Genomic DNA, 22424 nt, shown 5'->3' on the forward strand with positions numbered 1-22424 from the left:
TGTGTAGTTGCTGGTGAGTATTTGCTTCAGGTTGGGGGGTTGTCTGTAAGCGAGGACTGGCCTGCCTCCCAAGGTCTGTGAGAGTGAAGGATCATTTTCCAGGATAGGTTGTAGATCGTGGATAATGCGCTGGAGAGGTTTTAGCTGGGGGCTGTATGTGATGGCCAGTGGTGTTCTGTTCTTGTCCTTGTTGGGCCTGTCCTGTAGTAGGCGATTTCTGGGTACCCGTCTTGCTCTGTCAATCTGTTTCCTCACTTCCCCAGGTGGGTATTGTAGTTTTACGAATGCTTGATAAAGATCTTGTAGGTGTTTGTCTCTGTCTGAGGGGTTGGAGCAAATTCGGTTGTATCTTAGGGCTTGGCTGTAGACAATGGATTGTGTGATGTGTCTTGGATGGAAGCTGGAGGCATGTAGGTACATATAGCGGTCAGTAGGTTTCCGGTATAGGGTGGTGTTTATGTGACCATCACTTATTTGCACTGTAGTGTCCAGGAAGCGGATCTCTTGCGTGGACTGGTCCAGGCTGAGGTTGATGGTGGGGTGGAAATTGTTGAAGTCCAGGTGGAATTCTTCAAGGGCCTCCTTTCCGTGGGTCCATATGATGAAGATGTCATCACTGTAGTGCAAGTAGAGGAGGGGCACTAGGGGACGAGAGCTGAGGAAGCGTTGTTCTAAGTCAGCCATAAAAATGTTGGCATACTGTGGGGCCATGCGGGTACCCATAGCAGTGCCACTGACTTGAAGGTATAAGTTGTCCCCAAATCTGAAGTGGTTGTGGGTGAGGACAAAGTCACAAAGCTCAGCCACCAGACCTGCCTCTGTAACTTTCACTCTATGCAAGAAGTGAGGTTTTTACCCACGAAAGCTTATGCCCAAATAAATCTGTTAGTCTTTAAGGTGCCACCAGACTCCTTGTTGTTTACAATAAGGTAAGTAACTTCCCTATACCCAAAGGAGGTACTCATGGAGTTGTACAAGAATTGCATGAATAACTTTGTCCTATTCCCAGTTTGAGTAACTCATGGAAAAACCATGACCTGAATTAAATCATCCATCTACTTCAGATCGGCGCATTACAACCTGCTCCTCATTTCTATTTCTAGCCTCAGAGGATTGGGGACAAACAGAGCAGGGCCCTGCATGAAACGCCTAAGTAAGTTTCTATAGGAGGCTTGTCTTCAAAGAATTTCCATTTTACTATCTTCAGACAATTCTTTTATGTTTTGCAGCTGTCTGGTAGCCTTTTTCTCTTCCCATAGTCAGTCATTACCTTTTGAAATTACATGTGCTGCCAGGGTGTGTCTCCAGGATCATGGCAGCAATAATATTGGCATTACGGAAGAAGGAACTTCACTTATCAGAAAAATTATCTGGGAAGAGATAAGGATTATGTACACAGAGAAAGCTGAAGTAAACACATTGAAATGGTTCCTGAAGTATCTTGGATTCAGGACAGATGCATGGTGCCAGAAAAGTCAATCATAGGCCTGGGCTGACATTGAATACAATCAAGTGCTAGGTTTCATCTCCGAAGATTAACATGATGATGTCCATAAAGGAAAACAAGTGGCATCTTCAGCTCTCATAAAGATCTGCTATTGCAAAATCAGTCCTCCATCCAGGACCAAAGATGTTTAAAATAAACCCTTGGAAGAAGCGTAAGCTCGTTGGGGCAGGGACTGTCTTTTTCTTCTGTATGTCTCATGCCTCGCTCAAGGGAGTTCTGGTCCATGATGAGGGCTCGTAGGCACTGTGGTTAATACAAACAGTAAATAAGTGATTATTGCTCTCATGGATCCCAAAACAAAAGTAAACAAATACAATATATTCTACTGTCTGGGGCAAAGTCCACAGTTTAACTACCATTTTAAAACAGTGAAGCATAGCCATGAGTTCTTCTTGGAGGGCTTTATTATGAATTTGTAAGTATGTGTCCAAGCAAAACGTCAAGGCACTGTAGTATAATATTCTCAGCATGTTCATGAAAAGGAAGTTTTGTACAAGGCCCAACATTAAATGCTTCATTAGGGGACATCAACCTTATTCCAGCCGGGACGATCATTAAGCATGACCTTTGAATCTCACTCTGCTCCTTACAACACTACCCTGATTGACCCCTTGAAGGGAGGTGCCAGACTTCATATCCATTAGAGTAGGGCTTCCAATGGCCACTATCTACATTCAGATGAGCTTTGAAGTTGGGAGCTTTCTCTAACAGACCAGTATTATATTTTTAATTCAGGTATGTGCTTCCTCACAACTCTCATAGCATTCATTCACTGAGTAAATTCAAGAAATATTCCTCTTTTGATTAAGCATCAAAGTCCAGTGTTTAGGAGCACTGACTTTCTCAGGGTAGAGTAGTACTGTATTGCAGTCAACTAGACTGCCACACAGCCATTAATATGCAAGTCCACCACATTTTGCACATATTGGTCATCCAGTCATAGCCAATGCCATTTTCTTTATTTTGGTAAGAACATAAAAACAGCCATACTGGGTCAGACCAAAGGTCCATTTAGCCTAGTATCTTGTCTTCCGATAGTGCCCAGTGCCAGGTTCCCCAGAGGGAATCAACAAGTGATCCATTCTCTGTCGCTCATTCCCAGCTTCTGGCGAAGAGAGGCTAGGGACACCATTCCTGGCCAATAGCAATTGATGGACCTATCCTCTGTGAACGTATCTAGTTCTTTTTTGAAGCCTGTTTATAGTCGTGGCCTTAACAGCCGCCTCTGGCAACGAGTTCCACAGGTTGATTGTGAAAAAGTAGAAATCTTCTCCATGCCTTAGTGCCCAGGGGAAGATGGAGGAGATATTTTATTTGTTTCAGATGCCAATATTTAATGGAAGATCCTGCTTCCCACCCACTGTGGAGGCACATTTCTATGAAATTTCCATTGTAATGGATCTGTGGGCCTTAGCACAAAGGGTACGTCTACACTTACCTCCGGGTCCGACGGCAGGCAATCGATGTTCTGGGATCGATCCCGGAAGTGCTCGCTGTCGACGCCGGTACTCCAGCTCAGCGAGAGGAGTACGCGGCATCGACGGGGGAGCCTGCTTGCTGCGTCTGGACCCGTGGTAAGTTCGGACTAAGGTACTTCGAATTCAGCTACGTTAATAACGTAGCTGAATTTGCGTACCTTAGTCCGAAGTGGGGGGGTAGTGTGGACCAGGCCAAAGAATAAGAGAACTTGTCTTTGCTACTTGAAAATTTCCTTTCTTTGAGGTTAACAGATCCGGCCCTCTGTAGACAAATGGATCCTCCTGAATAGAGAAGGAATGGAAATTAGCATCCCAGGATTTGGGTGTTTTGTTATTAAATGGAATTTACTATTCTCTGTAGAAGAAATCATTGTGCTTTTCCTCAAAGTATAGTTAACAAGCTATAATTTAGGGAAAGTAGATTTGAATCATCCTGGCTGTGCAATTTCTCACTGAAGGTAACTTCAGGAGGTAAGGCATTCCCCTGCTGCCAAGAGACAGGTCTTGTTCTTCCTTGAAGTTGCAAGTTGTCAGAAATACCTATAAGTAACCTTAGTATTTAAAAATAAAATTTCAGGTAAGCAGAGAGAAACTTTCCTATTCCCTCCAACAGCCACATGGTGGCACATGAAACTGGAAGTTGAAAGGCCAGTGCTGAGGTTTATTTAAATGTGCAGGAAACAGACCTACATATATTGGAGAAATGGACTGAAGTAAATAGGATGAAATTCAATTAGGACAAATGCAAAGTACTCCACTTAGGAAGCAACAATCTGTTGCACACATGAGAAATGACAGCTAGGAAGGAGTACTGCAGAAAAGGATGTGGGGTTCATAGTGGATCACAACCTCAGTATGAGTCAACAGTGTAACACTGTTGCAAAAAACATGAACATCATTCTGGGATGTATTTGCAGGAGTGTTGTAAGCAAGACATGAGAAGTAATTCTTTTCCGTTCTACTCCACGTTGATTAGGCCTCAACTGGAGTATCTTGTCCAGTTCTGGCTGCCACGTTTCCAGAAAGATGTTGTCAAATTGGAGAGAGTCCAGAGAACAGAGACAAAAAAAGTCTAGGAAAGAGGTCTAGAAAACATGACCTCTGAGGGAAGATTGGGTTTGTTTAGTCTGGAGAAGAGAAGACTGAGGGGGGACATAACAGTTTTCAGGTACATAAAATGTTGTTATAATGAGGAGAGAGAAAAATTGTTCTCCTTAACCTGTGAGGATAGGACAAGAAGCAATGGGCTTAAATTGCAGCAAGGGCGGATTAGGTTGTACATTAGGAGAAACTTCCTAACTGTCCGGGTAGTTAAGCACTGGAATAAATTGCTTGGGGAGGTTATAGAATCTCCATCATTGGAGATTTTTAATAGCATGCTAAACAAACACCTTTCAGGGATGGTCTAGATTGTATTTAGTCCTGCCATGAGTGCAGGGGACTGGACTAGATGACCTCTCGAGGTCCCTTCCGGTCCTACGATTCTGATTCTATGATTACTGTGCCATGCTTTGGAAAGAAAGAGGTGGCTTAAATCATGGAGATCCTCTTGGACCTTATCCAGTTGAGTATAATGGGTAGCTACACAAAGTTCCAAATAATAATAATAAAAAAAAAAAGATTCATAATGCTTTCATGCCCTAGAATTTGCAAAGGAGCTCAATGCTTATGAGAGCGAACAAAGTCTTAGCTGGAGCAAGCAATAATGAATCACTGCCTTGGAAGTCTCCCTGTATCTCTCTGTTATTGCTAATCAGTCCTGAGTAACAAAATCCTGATTATTTGAATCTTGAAAGAAATTAATCCACTGAAACCTTTTTCCTTTTTTGCAGGAAAAGGAACCTCTCCGGATCATACCTCTTAAAGAGGTCCATAAAGTTCAGGAATGTAAACAAAGGTGAGAAAAATTAACCATTGATGCAAAATATCTGAAGTATCACAGTAAACAGTTTTGTTGGGCTAGAACAGGAGCTCTCAAACTTTTTTACTGGTGACCCCTTTCACATAGCAAGCCTCTGAGTGCGACCCCCCCCCCCTTATAAATTAAAAACACTTTTTAATATATTTAACACCATTATAAATGCTGGAGGCAAAGCAGGGTTTGGGATGGAGGTTGACAGCTCGCAACCCCCTGAGGGGTCCCGACCCCCAGTTTGAGGACCCCGGGCTAGAATGTAGGATCAGCCAAAAGACTTGTTGCTTAATTCCAATTAGTTAATTTAGATACATGTGTGATAGTTGGTGTATTTAGGGACAACAGATAGCTTTGTGGTTAAGTACCCTGTTGTATCTAAATGGTGCAATTTATGATGTATAGCATGAGATTTTGATATTGAGGCTTGCACTGCATGATCCCCAGCAGTGAGTTAAGGTCAGAATGAACCATAAATGACAAAATCAAGGAAACAATTAAACCACTAACATCAGTATATTTTGAAGTGAGGATGAAACTGAAATTTCTACTTCGGGTATGTGTTGGTGAAGATTCTGCTGTAGATGAGCTTGCACCCCATGCACATGAGATTGGAGTCTTTTTGAATAGCAGTGTGTGTCAGGGTCATGCGTGTGCCCTGTGCCTCCTTGTGCTCCCTTGTGATGGCATAAATGCGACCCTGCCTCAGTTCCTTCTTACCACTCGTGGCAGACGGCAGAGTCTCTGTTCCTGACTGCATGGATGTTGGCAGGTGGAGTACCACTGAAAGAGACTGCTCCTTGCAGATTCAGGAGATTTTCTTCTACAGAATGGAAGACATCTATGAAAGATTTATGCCTCAAAACGGAGGAGATTCCCAACACAATCTAGACCCATTGCAGTTTCTGTTACCAAAGATCCTTTACTACTTGCTGCATTTAAAAGTAGCCTGTTGTTCAGCTCCATCAGTGTCCACCTTATGACAGTCTTGACTTGTTATCCTCCAGTATAGTCATGCTTTAGCTTCTCTGACTCAACTGTATCCAGTTTCCTCAAGAGCCTGTTACATGCTTACCTGCCAGTAAGGCATATTGGGATTCCCTGCAAGACTTTTTGAACTCTGCTTATCCAGAACACTGTGTCCAGTTGTGGGAGAAGACTTCATCCAGTTGTCTGGAATCCAAAACGCTCAGTTCGACTCCACATTTCGTCACTCGGGTTATTTTATTTGGCATACAGCAAAGCTACACTTGAGTTGATCAGACTCAAACATAGGTCATGGGTATAGGTCACACTATACATCCAAAGTTGCACAGAAAACCTCTTCCTTTATATACATTTACACATTATCGCATCATATGCTTCATGATTGGCTTGGTTACTTTTCAGAAACCAATCCATGTACATCATGCTCAAGCTGATCTTTACATCATTTCTACATTCCGAACTTCTCTTACCAGTTGTTAGTAAATGGTTCCCTGGGTGTTCTCCCTCTTATCTTAGCGGGCTCAGACATTCTGTCTTTCTAGCTTACTGACCTGTTCACTTATTTAGCACAAATGTTCTGTTTTCAGCCTCATGGTATGTTTACCTCCCTAATTCTATCCTACAAGAAATGAGGCCTCATTCCAGAAGTTAATTGCTCATGTCAAACTGGGCCTCAGCTCCATTAGGGACCCTGTTCTGGCATAGGATCTCGATATTGTCATCCTGAATCTTAGGGAGCCCATCTTTGAACCTCTTTCAGTATGCTCTTTACACCAGATCACCCTCACCCTTTCTGGTTGCTGTCACCTCAACTAGAAGGATTAGAGAGCTTCAAGCACTCATGGCTGAGCCACCCTACATTGTTTCACAAGGAACAGGTAGTGCTGAGAATAGAAGAAGCGTCAGACTCTGGATGTCTCCAGATCCTTATTTTATTACATTGACAGAACCAAACTATTCAGACTGTCTCTGGTTATTTGTAGCTGTAGCGGGCTGATCACCCCGCTCCAGTCCAGAGGGGTTAAAAACAGCCCTGGGAGGGGGCTGTGGCTGGAGAAAGCAGCTTTTAGGCTGAGCTGATTGGGGGAAGTGGCTGCAGTTGGGGCCACGCCCCAAACACTCAGCTGGCCCTATAAAGGCAGGGAAGCCAGGGGCAGAGGGACAGTCTCCCTCTGCTTGTTGAAGGAGAAGGGCCTGGCTGCCTAGAAGCTGGAAAAGGTACCTAGAGTGGAGCAGGAGGCATAGCCTCCTGAACCCATAGTGAGTGATTAACCCTTGCTGGGCTAATGCAAGGTTGATACATCCCATCGCAATCAGTCATATAATTGATAGTGACTATCAACTCCTCAGGAAAGATAAAAGTTTAATTTGAAGGGTGACGGATATAGAGTTCTGCATACTCTGATTTTCTAGGTATAACATTGTTTTTAAGTAGAGCAGTTTAAAAATCTAAATTGCTATTAAGTATTTGTTTTTTGTCTTTCCAGTGATATAATGATGAGAGACAATCTCTTTGAAATTGTAACAACTTCTCGAACCTTTTATGTACAGGTAACCTTTCACTCTGGGTAAAACCAGATCATTCTGCAAGAAAATTAAGCATGAATACTTTACTGTTAAAACTGTTTAAATACTTGATTTTCTTGAGAAAGTAAAGTCTGCAGTCTTCCTCTCAGTTGCACATACATTGGTTGTAAAATACTTTAGTATTTCAGACCTTACAATAGCGCCAACTGGCTTGTCATGTTAGTGTAGGTTTTGTTCTGAAATCCATATGGGAAATGTCAGATTTGCAAGCAAGAATGATTGATTGATTGAAGTTTATGAAAGTCCTAAACAGCCTCTCCTTTATTAATTTAAATACTTTTTGAGTTGACATTTGGCATAAAGTTATTTAAATTCTATAGTGCCAGGTCAATACACTTACAAAATTTGTACTATTAATTAAATGATTACATTTTTATTTATAGAAAATTAGTTTTACAATTCACTGTGGATTTAAACTACAGAGATCTAGGAGATGAATGGTCAAAGATTCAAACTAGTAACCTTAACTGATGAATGTGAACTACTACCGTGCAGCTCCAGTAGCCTTTGTTTGTAATATCTGTCTAAAAAATGAACTTTCACTTTGAATGTACCATACTTTGACTTGTTGGCTGTATGTGGTGCTTTCACAACCAGAAAATACTTCAATGATTCTTGCCATATCTTACTGAAGACTTAATAGTACATGCACAAAACAATTTGCTCACATATCCTTACCAGGGTGATTTTAAAAAACTATACATGTTTTAAAAATCAAACAAAACCCACCAAATTTACAGTATCAGGGTAGCCCATTTCAAGCATTGACAAGGTGTGAGTAAGAGTATGGGGAAATTAGTTTTTGGGACACCCTGATTACGTTGGCCTCATTACCACTGCAAAAGTGACTTTTCCTCACTAGGTATTCTACTGTTGAGAATAGCCCACTTCCACTTAAATTGAATTGTCTCGTTAGCACTGACCTCCCACTTGGAAGACAACTCCCATCTTTTCATGTACTGTGTATATATACCTGCCTATTCTATTTTCCACTCCATGCATCTGATGAAGTGGGTTTTAGCCCACGGAAGCTTATGCCCATATAATTTGTTAGTCTCTAAGGTGCCACAAGTACTCCTCATTGTTTTTAATTAATTAGTGTAGCTCTAAGAACAACTCCTAACTTGGTATCTTGTCTCGCTGCAATGTGCAAGTTCCCAGACACTATTTTATGACTGATTTGGTTAGAAGGTTTTAATATGTTCTTGTCGGCCCACTGCATGCTTTAGCAAGGTTTGCTTTTGTTTATTGCTGAATATTAATTCTGGCATCACATTTTAAAATGATTCAGTGATTATTGGGCTGCTATGAATTAAGTATCTTAATTGTAATATATATTTTGCGTTACTGGTAATAGTGAAAGCCCTAGACCAGCTACCTCAAAAATGCAATTAGTATAGTGCTTGTTTCAGTAATATTACTTCAGTCACTGCTACTGCCATATTTTGACTCCTTGTTGAATCATTGAGCGCTGATTTTAGATTACTACAGCAGCTATTTATATAGCATTTTAGTCTAATGTAATCAGCATACTTGCAAAGAAAGTGTACCAAAATCTGCTACTTCAGATATATTTTGAAATGTTCGCATGAAAGCAAATATTGATGAATGGGGATCTTGTGTTTATATCCCAAACACACAGCTTTAAGATAGAGTTAGTGTTGAGAATTAAAATATTGTCAAGACTTTTTTTTTAAAAAATTTCAACTGCTAAGACCCAAGAAATTAAGAGTTAAAGGTTACTGTATATTTAAAAGAACCCCATACATGTGGAAGTATGGAAATAGGCAGTTTGAGTTACCCTCCTCCCAAAGACCCTTATTTTTAAACTATTCATATGTGCCCTGAGCGAAAGTAGAAATTGACAACTTTGTCGATCCATACTGGTTCATCGGTGACTAAAAACAAGTGACAGAAAACAAAAGCAAAGAAACAATTATAAATACTGTATATATACCTTTCCAATAAGGAGAGACAGTGGAGTTTGAGAAGCAATGATTTGTCCCAGTGTGGTTAACTGGAAAATATAGTACTTGTTCTTAACAATTCCAGTTGTTTCCTATCATATAGTGTGTGGATTGAGATAATCAATTAGTTTATGTGTGTGCACACCAATAAGGTGATTGTAAGGAGATAGGTGATTGATTCTTCTAAATATTATGTTAATTTAATCAAAGTAAGAACACAAGTTATTTTATGTATCATGTGAAGTGTGTGTAATACACATGTATTGCATGTGTTCTGTGTAGTGTTTTGAGAAGGTAGATGAACAATTTTCATTATCTGTAAATTTGGCTGATCCCTAACTTTAAAAAAAAAAAAAAAAAAAAAAAAAAAAACCTACTCATTCACAGTGTGGGTGGGTGGGTGGGTGGCATTTGACCAGCAATACATCATATCGGTTACTTTGTGCAGTATTTCACCAGATCCCTCACCTGACCACTTTAGTTACTGTTTCATAGGAAGCAACAACAACAGCGAAGGAGAAATATGAGGATGTGGCACTGGACAAGTCCCCTTTATATACATCACTGAAAATCCTGTGAGAATTACAATGGTCACCTTTAAAAAATAAACCAACAAGTAAATCCAATTCTGATTGAAATGTTGTTACAGTATTAACCTGGAGGAATATTACAAATATGGTGTGGAAATCCACCCACGATTATTACAAGTGCCTGAGTGATTTAGGAGTATAAATCCCACTGAAAACCACACACACACTTGTGCTCAAAAGTCATAGGTAGTTAGAAAAATCCTACCCCTGCTTACCAGTGGGAAAGAAAGCTGGGCTGGTCATTGTATTCCCAGACTACCCATATAAACAAACAGCATCTTCACCCGGCTTAAATAGCCATCTAATGTTAGTTTTAAATTTTTCTTTTGATTTAGGCAGACAGCCCGGAGGACATGCACAGCTGGATAAAAGCAATATCTGGGGCTATAGTGGCACAACGGGGACCGGGAAGATCAGCAGCTTCTGTATGTGTTTGAGATGTGGATAATATACTGTCTCTAGGAGGTGTCAATCTAGTACAAGAAATTCTGTTTTGTTCCTCCTTCATCTCCCTTTCGCCCAATCCAGTAGTAACATATCTCCTTTGCATGAACTTTCATGCATATTAAATTTGCATAAAACATTTTGCATTTTTAATTGAGTGCTCATTTAGTGTTATCTGTATGTAGCTTTGTATGCATTGCATTGTCTTAAATGTAAAGACAATGCAAGTGCTGAGTATGAAGACTTTTCTGAGTTCAGTATGAGCTCTTATCACTAAGCTTTTACTAGCTGAAGAACTACAGTGAAACTGCTAATTCTTGCGAGATTTTTTGCTAATTAATAAACTTTGCAATTAAATTATATAAGATTGATTAAAAATCTTGAGTATTCAATTTGCACATCCTCGGGATTGACTATTGGCCATATGTCATGTTAGCAGCTATGGTTCCAAATTTAATGCGTTTTGGGCCGGAGGGGGACTGCAAATAACTTGTGTGAATTAGAAGTTTTGCTGTTGGAGACCCTGTGTGAACACCATCTAGCATTACTGAACTGTGTGTATACAACTGTGACCTAAATCATAACAGTTGTTAAGCATGTGGATAGCAGCATTCATACTGTATATATCTTTTCATTAGGACCTACATTAGAAATGCTCAGATTTTTTTTTTTTAACACAAATTATTGTATTTCATGCTAAAGATTGTAATAGTGTCACAGTGTCATCAAGTATGTCCAAATTTATCTTGGAATACTTCACAGTTCAGATGCTGCAAGTATGGTTTTCACTTTTTTTCTATGTGATATTTTGTAATAAACTGAGTTATATCTACCCCCATAATACATTGGAAATCTAAGTTTTGAAATCTGGCTGTTAAATGCACAAACATGTTGATGGTGTGCTAGTGTGATTGCTGTCAATTGATCTAAACACTAGTATTTGCAGCTAGTAATTTTATAGCTGCTTCATGTTTTAAGTAAAAGTTGCTATCACAAAATAGACTCAGTTTAAAAAATGTTTTCTGGGGGAGAGGAAAAGAGGGAGATGGGTATTTTGTTAGTGTGTGTATGCTTTGTGGTGGGGCTGACTAAGCAACCTAGCTATAACTATTGGCAACACTTTCTCTTTTTCCTCCCTCTATTCCGTTCCTGAAGTATAGGTTACTCTAATCTTAGCTTTGCACTGTGTTCCAGATGCGGCAGGCCAGAAGGCTGTCGAATCCTTGTATACAGAGGTATACATCAAGAACTGGTGAATGCAGCACGTATGTGGGCTCTCATGTAAACTTGCCTTCTTAACAGAGGGCTAGGATTTAAAATGCTAATACACACTATGTAAAATTAACTCTTAATCCCACTGCTTTTTTCAGTTACCATTATTGAAAACTAACTCATAAACTACTTCACACCACTCATTAGGTTTGCAGTTAAGTATTACCTATTGATTTCTAAAATACATTTGATTTTTTTAAATTCGTAATGGCAAAAATGATGCTAAGTCATTTCTCACATTCAAAGTACAAATCGTACTACCCTAAAATACATAAAATGCAGTTTAAAGAGAAAAGTATTAAAACTTTGATTAATTTGCATGAGAGTTCATATTTCCGTTTTTTACCTTACAACTTTGACACCTTGTAACAGCAAAAATACAAATTAAAAGCGATCTCCAACTAATACAGATGCGTGCACATACACAAGCATCTTATAACTGCAATAATTTGGAAGGCTAATATTGCAGCCTGATTTGCATGGCTTTTAAAACTCGTATGCATGAAATTATTAGCCAAAATATTGAAGGGGTTGTAACTTGTACGTTATTTTTAAAAATGCTTTAAAAAGTAAAGCAGCATAATGTCTTAAACTAGGAATTTATAATTGGGGCGGGGGTAGGAGGGAGTAGCAAAATCTGAACAAAAACAGTTTATTAGAAAACTTGGCGTAATGGTTCAGTTTTCCCATTTGTGTAACTGAGGTTAATGATGAAAATAGACAGAAATGCCAGATAAATCACTGAACCATATAGCACAATTGCTGTTTTTATAAACATTTTTTGCTATTAGAAATAAGTGGTGTGGCAAATAGGCTATTGACCATAAAAACAGGACAAAATAACGTAAAATACTTTTCCTGGAATTGCTCCTAAAAACAATGTGAAAGGCCAACAAATTAAGTTCTTAACACACATCCTATTAAGATTGTATCTACAAATGCATAATAGCTCTGAAAATATAAATATTACCTATTTAATATATTGGTAATATTGTTGATTTGGCCAAACCAGCACTGCAAATTTAATTATGTCTCTAAATCTATCCAATACCATGCTAAATTAAACTGACAATTAATATGAAAAGGTTTTCAGATTCTTCACACAGAGCATCTCTATCTCTTTCTTTGACAGACCTCTTATGGTGATACATCAAAGTAAATATGTTAAAGTCAAAAGAGGCATAAGTATGTGCTAGCCTATCTGAATCATGATGTAATAGATGAGGATAGTTTGCCCCCTTTCTGGCAAGAAGGTATTTAAATAGTGGTAGATTTATTTCTTGAATTTGACTCTTCTAAAGTTGTCATTCAATGGAATGGCAGGAATCCGTAATAAACACTTACTTGAAAATGACTTCTGTACAATTAGTAGCTTGAGTTGTTTTGAGAAATAAATTATTTCAATATTGCTCTTTCAGTTTAAAAAAAGAGACTGTTTATCTAGATTCAAAAGCATTACTTTAAGAATATTTTCTAAGATTTCAACAATTAAGATTCCAGAAAAGGATTCTTTAACTTCTTACAGTAGTTGATTCATCATATTTTGCTCTGTGGCTCAGTAGAATAAAATGGAACAAAAATAGGAAATAGATTGTCAGTGAACAGAAGTGTAACCTGCTTTAACTTGATTCAGCAGAATATCCTAAGGGGAGGGAGCAGTGAGAGTTCCACAGTGCTTCAGATTTTGGGATGTGAATATATATATATATTTGTATACCAAATATCATTTGAATACACTTTTCTCTTGCAATTAGTTTTTCCATCTATGACATTGAAGATGTGAGCTTTAACATGTATTGAAAACAAACACAATTTAATTGCCATTAAACATATTAGTAAAAATATCAGTTTGGCCTTGCTAGACTCTTGTATCAAAATGTAAAGAGCTGCCAAGCTTGACTTCAGGAACATAACTTAGTTTCTTCAGCTGAAATGGATGTTTGCTATCACATACAGCTGTAAGCTCACATTTAAAAATGCACTGCCTTGGGAAAGCACCCACTTCCTGCTGCCATGGCTGATGCTTTGCTTTGTTTTTTCTGTTTTCTTGGTTTACAGAGTAAAGTCTGGAACTGAGTTACTAACATGCCATTAATGACTGACTCTATCTGACAAACACTTATCCTTTTACAGGAGCATTCCAGCTCTTCTTCAGAATCCAGCTATGCTTTCTATTTTGCCAACACCGCAGCCACCTCACATTCCACAGCCTCTCACAACAACGCTCTGGTCTCAAACCTTAACGCCAAACGCCTTGCCTTGGAGAAGCGAGGATTTCACGAATCTTTTACCAAGGCCAAGCCAGGGAACTTCAAGGTCCAGGCTGTCCCTCCAAGAGAACCAGCTTCCAAAGTGACTGTACAGGGCCTATGGGAACCTCAAAGTAAAAATGGCACTCAGGAACAGGATCCTGGCCCAGTGGATCTGGATGATGCAAGCCTTCCAGTCAGTGACGTGTAATAATGGAAGTGTTTGGAGAATGATCCATCTGTTTGGTCCTCTAATTTCCTTGGTCAGACTTGTAGCCAAAGAAGATTTTAGGAAGAAAGAACAAAGAGAATGGAACACTGATTTTATGTATGTGTGTATATACATAAGTATGTGTATACACAGTACACGCATATATAATTATATATATTTAAATAATTATATACTGCCTTCAAATTAGGGTCAGAAATAGATCTGCTTTTTCTCACAGCCTGATAATAAATCACTTTTATAATAGGAAGGGGCCAAACTACATGATTCAGATATGTACTGCTGCCAGTAAATAAGGTACCAGCAACTCTTTACCCTCAATTTGGCAAACCTAAAATTACATTCAATATTTTAATGCTATACTATAGAAAATGTAATGCCTACAAATGTGATTATTTAATTTCATTATAAACCAGATTAAGACTTTATGCATATGTGAGAATTATTTCTCTCCTCTTTTGAAAATTTTATGACTTTTTCAGATACTGGGATATGCACAAAAAGTCTTTCGTTCCTATCAGATCAACATTGTCAGCTGAAATATTACCAGACTAAGAATTCTAAGCTCCCTTAGAATTCGAAGTATATGGTGCTGTAAAATTCACATTAGAATAATGATGCTATTTTGAACATTAAACCTATTTTTGATGCTCTCCTAAAGGTGAATTGTAATTTTTTTGCACATTTGATTTTAATGGACCACCTACAATGGTGTTTTGGATGGGGGGAGGGAAATCAGACTACTACATCTTACACCTTTGAAGTAAACCAGTTTTATATTGCATTACATTAAGCTTTGCTGCAATTACTTTGTATTAAATGTCTAAACATATTGTTTAGGATTACTTTTTTGAGAGATTCTTTTTCCTATCAGTGCTTTGTGAACAGTTCTTGTTTCTATATTTGGATCAGTGAAAGACCTCATTTATTTAGTTTGATGTCAAAACTGGTACTGAACTGTTTATAGTCATGCAATTGTGGCCTGTAATTTTGGTGCACTAATAATCTATTAAAGTGCCTGTGTTTTTTCTCATCTTGTTAAACATTTTGAGATTCAATGTGTACACGGACCTTATTTACATGGTTTTGAACCTTGGGGTGAAATTATTTTGAGTAACATAGTTCAAAACAATTATTTAAAATAGAAAATCTTATGCTAGGGATACCAGCATGCTGGTATTGCATCTACTAGCTGTGCAATATGTGATTTTTATAAAACTGAATATTTGTTACATTGTTATGGGCTTCAGTGATGCAAACAAAAGATCTAAGAACTTTTACATTTCAAATATTTGATTAGCTTGAGCATGTACTGGTTTCATAGTTAGGTTTTAAAAATGTTTGCTGTAACCAAAAAAAAAAACAACCACCAACCCCACAAATTTCATATGCTGCTGCTTATTGTGATTCACATTTCCCAGTGTTGCAATACTGTTCGTCATCTGGAACTTAACAATTACATATCAGAAAAGTCCATCTTCTCTCCAGCTTCCAAACTGACTTCTGACCTGAGAGAGAGGGTTTTTCCACAGTAACTTGTTGATCCAAGGATACAGTAATTGGTGTAATGCGAGAATTAAATATTAACTAGTTTCAAAACCATTACATCACCATCTTCAATTTTTTAATCCATAAGCTAACCACTGTTTTTAGGCAATAGTATTTGTAAATTACACTTTTTCATTTTACTCTTCAACATCACATGAAAGCTAGTGCAGGGTTGGAAATTAATGTGGCAGTCTAAACAAGTAGTGTAGTTTTTAACTTGTATCAAAATAAGACAACGGTTCTTTGAAAGCTTATTTTTCACAAGTACACACTGTGGGAGACACTAGTAAAAAATATTTCAATTCAAATAGTTCTCACGTTTAAAATCACTTGCTCTGGTACAGCTTTGGCCCTGCATGTTCATTTTACTATATTTTGGTATTGGCAATTTTATGTATGAGGTGGAGGTAAAGCAGCTCCATTATGGGACTTGTTAAAATTAGAACTACTGTTGTAGTAGCATAGGAAAATATATTTGTGGTTGGTAATTGTCAGGGTCTCCTATTTATCAGTACTTTTATAATCTATAAAAATTGTTAAATTATTTTAGAACCAGTGCTATTTCCTGTAAATATGTCACATTTAAATTGTCAATAAATCAGTTTGATAACTTAAAAGAACTGTTGACATTTTTTTATTGTACCATTTACCACAAAAGGATACATCTTAACATAAGAGTAAAATTATTTCTTCTCCTTTGATATATTGCATCTTCTGTTTCATTCTTCCATGTTTGATTGATTGAGCACTCTAATGGCTTCAAGTAGTAGGGTATACTGGCCCCAAATCTTTAGCATCTGTCTTAACGAATTGCTGGAGCACTGACTTCAAGGTACAGTTAAATCACTCTATCAAACCATCAGTTTGTAGGTGGTAGACTGAGGCCCGGTCTACACTATAAAGTTAGGTCAACATAAGCTGCCTTGTGTTGACCTAGTTGTGCATGTTTCTATGCTTAAATTTGTTTCCTACTGATGTAAATGCTCTGTTACTGCAGTGCAGTAACACCACCTCCCTGAGCGGTGTTGAGCCACGGTCAGTGTATTCAGGTTGATACAGCGCATGGGTAAACACTGTTACTTAGGTCAACTCGAACAGTCCTCCAGCAGCTGTCCCACAATGACCAACACTGCTGTGGTCGCAACTGTGAACTCCGCTGGCCAGGGGTCACAGAGACTGGAAGGCCGCACACCCCTTTAAAGCCCCAGACATTTTTGAAATGACTTTTCCTGATTGTTCAGCTTGGTGAGCACAACTAGCAGCTCTCCATTGTGTGCAACTGCACACTCCAGACGTGCTCTAGTTTGTAGTAGACAGAATATTGGGCCTGGGCCTGTGGAAAGAAGAGGTTGTGCAAGCACAGCTATAGACCAGCTGTAGAAATGTGGACATATATGAGCAGATTGCACCAGGAATGCAGGAGAAGGGGCAGGACAAGGACCAGCAACAGTGCCATGTGAAAGCAAAGGAACTGTATCAGGCGTATCAGACTAGGGAGACCAATAGTCAATCCTGTGCTGAGCCGCAGACCAGCCACTTTTACAAAGAGCTGCATGTCGTACTTGTCGGGGATCCCACGGCCACCCCGCAGACCACTGTGGATACATCAAGGAGTCTGGGTCACAGGCCCCTAGCTTCAATAGCGAGGAGGATGAGGAAGACTATGTGGGGATATGTGACCAGGGGGTTTAGCAATGCCATGACCCAGGACTGTTTGAAACTCCACTGCAGTCTAGTCAGTCCCAGCCATCGAGCATGGGCAAGCCCGATGCAGGGGAAGGATCTTTGGGTAAGTGTGTATATTTATTTCCCATTACAGTAATGATGCCCCCAACTTAGGACACAGCCATTGACTTTTTTTCATTTATTTACTCTTATTAGAAGAGGTAGCAGTACAACAAAGAGGCAGTGTTATTGGCTTTTTATTCCACTGTAGATTTGGGCAAGGGGGCCATGTGGAGCATTTTATGTACACAGGTATGTCTTTCCCTCCTGCGAGATCTCAAGCAAACTTCCATGGAGGTACTCTGAAATCCTCTCTCAAAGGTTTATAGGGATGGGAGCTGTTTCCTTCTCCGTGGTAGGACACTTTCCCATGCCAGTTGGTGATAACTTTGGCCAGTACCATTGCATTACACAGGCTAAAAGCACATGGGCCAGGGGGTCTTCGGTGCACCAGCACCAACTGTGCTTTCTCCCTTTGTTACCCTCTGGAGTGAGATATCTGCTAAAATCACCTGTGGAAAATGGGGCCAGTATTCAGTGCCATTGCCTGATACTCAAGTTTGGTCCAACTGAGCAATTCCCTCCTTGTTTCCCTCACCTTTGGCAGCCCATACTCGCCATGGCTGGTGCTGAGCGTGGCACTGTGCACAAGCAGAAGTGTCGATAAGCATGTCTTGGTTAAAACTTCAGTGAAGCAAGGGAGTTCTAATCTTAACTTTCGCTTTCCATTGTGACTATATTGACAATGGCACCTCAGTGTGTTTCATATGCAGCTGCTGCTCTTGCAGCCTTGAGGAGTTCCCCCTCCACAGCCATGGACCACATGAGCTATATAAGGAGGAGAAAGAAGAGGACTCGGGATAACCTGTTCAGTGAGATCCTCCAAGCCAGTGCTGCGTCAGACCATGAGCAAAGAGCCTGGAGGGTGAACACTGCAAACAGTCTGGAGAAGGAAAGAGCAGACAGGAGACAGTCCCAGCAAGAAAAGGAGAGAGAGATGCAGCAGGACATAATGGGGCTTCTCTGGCAGCAAACACAGTTGCTGCAGACTCTTGTGGACCTCAAGGTTTAACAATCACTGGCTTGCCTCCCTTTGCAGTCTGTAGAAAACTCCATTACACCCCCCCCCCAACATTCCATGTAGCATCAGGGGTCACACCCTACCTCTACCACTCCAGCCCAGGGTACATTAAGGATAACCCCAGTTTCACATACGCTGGCCTCTGAAAGCCACAGTTGCTGTATTTTAAGGTAAAATGGTTATGAATATTCTTTCTTTGTTGAGTTCTGTTCCATTAACTTAAGTTTTTCATGTATTTGCTTTTAAATTGCACAATTTTTTTTGCACTGGTTTTGTTACTGAATAAAATTATTTGGAAAATAATTCATATTTATTAGTTCACAACCGGCTGCAGTGCACCTACAGTTCTGAAAGCAACCACCCACTTGTTAGTGTACAGTGTGACACAATTTAAAGGATCAGTGACAAACTGTAATAATGTACAGCAAGCACTGTAAAATTAATAGGTGCATGGACTTTTATTCATAGATGTACACCAATAACTACACAATTCCTAACAGGCCCCGAAATAGCTGGGGCTGATAGAGCATAGTACGCCACAATGTTAAAGTGCTCTTCCAAAGCTCCAATTGAGACTGTCTAATAGCCCTTGTGTCCGGCTGTTCAAACTCAGCAGAGAGCCGCTCCATCTCCATCGTGGTGGTAACTTTTCCCTTTTTGCTTCACAGATATTATGCTGGATGCAGCAGGCAGCTATAAACATTGGGATTTTTTTCCACTGAAATCCAATCTTGTGAATAAAAAAACATAAGCGTCCCTTCATTCTACCAAAAGTGCATTCAACTATCTGTCTGCACCTGCTGAGCTGGTAGTTGAATCTTTCTTTGGTGCTGTTGAGTTGGCCAGTGTATGGCTTCATGAGCCAGGGGAGCAAGGAATAGGCTGGGTCCACCAGGATCACTATTGGCATTTCAACAAAGCTAATGGTAATCTGCTGGATGAGAAAGTCCCTACCTGTAGCTTTGTGAACAGTCCTTTGTTCTCAAAGATGCGACTTTCCCTGACCAGCCCACGTTGATGTTGGTGAAGCATCCGTGGTCCGTTAGACTCTTGGTAGGAAAGCCTTACCCAGGGCCGGTGCAACCCATTAGGCAACCTAGGTAGTCGCCTAGGGCGCTAGCATTTGGGGGGCGGCATTTCGGGTCCTTCAGCGGCGACCGCAGTGGCCGGATCTTTGGCTGCCCCGGTCGTCGTCGGCATTTAGGCAGAGGGAGCTGGGGCAGGGGGGCGCGGGGAGGGCCACCTGCAGCAAGTAAGGAGGGGGGCGGCACGCAGGGGAACTCCCTGCCCCAGCTCACCTCTGCTCTGCCGCCTCCCCTGAGCATGCCACCCCGCTCTGCTTCTCTCCCTCCCGGCTTGCGGCGCCAAACAGCTGATTGGTGCCGCAAGCCTGGGAAGCGGGAGAAGTGGAGCGGCGACGGCGTGCTCGGGGAGGAGGCAGAGCAGAGGTGAGCTGGGGTGGGGAGCTGCCGCACGGCTCCCCAGGCCAGGGGGAGTTGCCGTGGGGGGGGGAAGCTGCCGCGGGGGGGTGGGCGCCTCAGGGCAGAGGGTGGAGGCGGAGAGCTGCCCCAGGGCTCGGGGAGGGGGGGGGGGGCGCAAGATGGAAGTTTCACCTAGGGCGCGAAATATCCTTGCACCCGCCCTGACCTTACCCAAGATGATAACTGTACTTATTCCCTAGCAACCACCAGGGCAGTTATGGAGTGGAGGGGAATGGTCTGTGGCTGCTGGATTGCATAGTCAAAGACCAGGCTAAACTTTTGGCCCCTAGCAGTCTTCTCCAGTGGCCTTACAATGTCCCTGTCTACTCTTTCAAATAGGTATCACTAAAGGACCCCTATCATTCTCTTTAGGTGCCACTTGTTTGCACACTGGACAAGACCTGCAGAACTTAGCCATCTCTCTTTCTAAATGCCTGGCCAAAAGAACCATACCACAACAGGTGTTCCGGGGCTTTTTCCTGTCCAAGGTACTCTGCATGTGGAGTGTGTAGGCCAGCTGCAGGAGTGATCTCTAGACTGGCTGGGGTACCAGCAAATGGTGTCTTACATCCTTTGTATTTGCATCCCAGGCAACTTGGTAAACAAGGTCCTTTTTAAACAAAAGGGCCAGTTCTGTGTACTCCAACTCACGAATGTCATAACCTGTCTCTAAAAGGTATCATGCAAGATGTAAATAGAAAGGTAATAACATACTGATCATTGATATTACTGTATGGTGTATGTATGGAAGACAAATGCAAAATTACAAACATATCAGGAATTATGTTCTTAAAGTATGTCTACCAGGCAGGGCTGAAGTTACCTCATCCCAGACAAAGGGATGTGGTTTTGCCACCTTGAAGGTGCTTCCAAGATAAATTAAAAGACAATGGGAATACAGTTACATAAAAGGTGAACAAAACCATCATGCTAACAAGGGAGGAGATTGCAGGAACAGATAAAATTTTGCATTTTTAGCAAACACTCGCAGGGGAAGAAACCCTGCATGGAACTTCTTTCATCACTAAACTCCATCTCCTTCCTGACAGTTTGAATGAACTTTACTTTGGGGGGTAGCTTTCAGAATTGATTTCAAGGGTTCACTGGACTATAAAAGAGGGGTAAATAACCCCAAGTTATTTTTCATCTAAGTCGACAAAGGAACCAAGCATTTGGGACTTTGTGGGAAATCCTGACCCGGGGTGGCCAAGCACCTTGCTGGAAGGTGGTATGGTAAGAATCTTACACAGACCCAAGACTGTAGTTTTTGTTAATTCTTAGTTTCTAGAAAGTGTTTCACTTTTATTTGCTTATAAATCTATTTTTATACTTGAACTCACTTAAAATCCTATCTCCATTTGTTAATAAACTTTTTACTTTTCATCTAAACCAAACCACAGCTGTTTGAATTGAAGTAATTGTTAGCTCCAGTTAAAGTGACAGACTGTGAATTTTGTCTTTTTAGAGGAGAAAACGAACCTTATTCCTGTAAATGGTCCAGGAAATGAGGTTTTCAGTAGCAATGCCCATTCAGCTTGTGCATGCGCTCTACATAACCTTGTGCCCTGCACTGAGGCTATAGAGGGCTGTGCAGGTGAATCACCCTGAGTTCCTCCTTACCTGCCTGAGATGGAGCTTCAGCAATGTCTGCTTTGAGCTTGCCACATTGATGTTTCTTATCCTAGTTCTTAGTTTAGTTAGTGTTTGCTAGTAGCTGGTTTATCCGAGGGCCGTTTTGTCCCCTTTATTTTATTCTCTCTCCAGGGAGGTTTACCTCACCAGAAGCGTATGCCCAGTTCAGTGGGGCTCAAATCCTGCCTCGCTGGGAGGCTGTCCCGGTGATCGACCGCCATTCCTGGTATGTCTATTGCCTTAGGGAAACACACATCCTTCAAAGGTGCAACTTCTGCTTAGCACTTAAATCTAAGGCCAGGAAAAAAACAGAAAATTAAACTGAGACTCCCCCCTCTACTCTTGAAGGGCCAATGTTATGCCCTTCTGCATAACAAATGGAACAGAATGAAATATTTTTTTAACTTGTTTGGTTCTTCATTGCCAAATTTCTGTTATGGAACCTATGAATGCATTCTTCACGGAAACCACAAAAATCTTCCCCTTCATCCAGCTTTTCTAGCTCAATCGATGTTCTTCAGTAACTGCCTCATTAGCCATTTGAAAGAATGAACTTGCTGCACATATAAGAAATTCCAAAGGTACTATCAGTTCAGCTTTCTTAAAGCAAAGCTTGAAAACGTGCCCTATCACAGCCTAACAATAGTGGTCTCTCTAAAATGGATGATCAAAATAATTATAAATATGTTTAAATGTCTTTCGCCAATTAATCTGGAAACGCTTCACGAACAATAT

The 22424-nt window shown here is 40.5% G+C and overlaps 1 protein-coding gene across 1 annotated transcript in view; it reads left to right on the forward strand.

Annotated features, from left to right (window-relative positions):
- The window catches only part of PLEKHA1 (pleckstrin homology domain containing A1), an 84637-nt gene extending 68270 nt beyond the window's left edge, over positions 1–16367 (forward strand). The window contains exons 9-13 of the mRNA XM_065407403.1: positions 4818–4882; positions 7372–7435; positions 10364–10453; positions 11633–11707; positions 13878–16367. Of these exons, the coding sequence (XP_065263475.1) occupies positions 4818–4882; positions 7372–7435; positions 10364–10453; positions 11633–11707; positions 13878–14204 (621 nt within the window). The 3' untranslated portion in view covers positions 14205–16367. The remainder of the gene's footprint in view (positions 1–4817; positions 4883–7371; positions 7436–10363; positions 10454–11632; positions 11708–13877) is intronic.
- The last annotated feature ends 6057 nt before the right edge of the window (positions 16368–22424 follow it).

This window comes from Emys orbicularis, chromosome 7, assembly GCF_028017835.1.
Source record: "Emys orbicularis isolate rEmyOrb1 chromosome 7, rEmyOrb1.hap1, whole genome shotgun sequence".
NCBI lineage: Eukaryota > Metazoa > Chordata > Testudines > Emydidae > Emys > Emys orbicularis.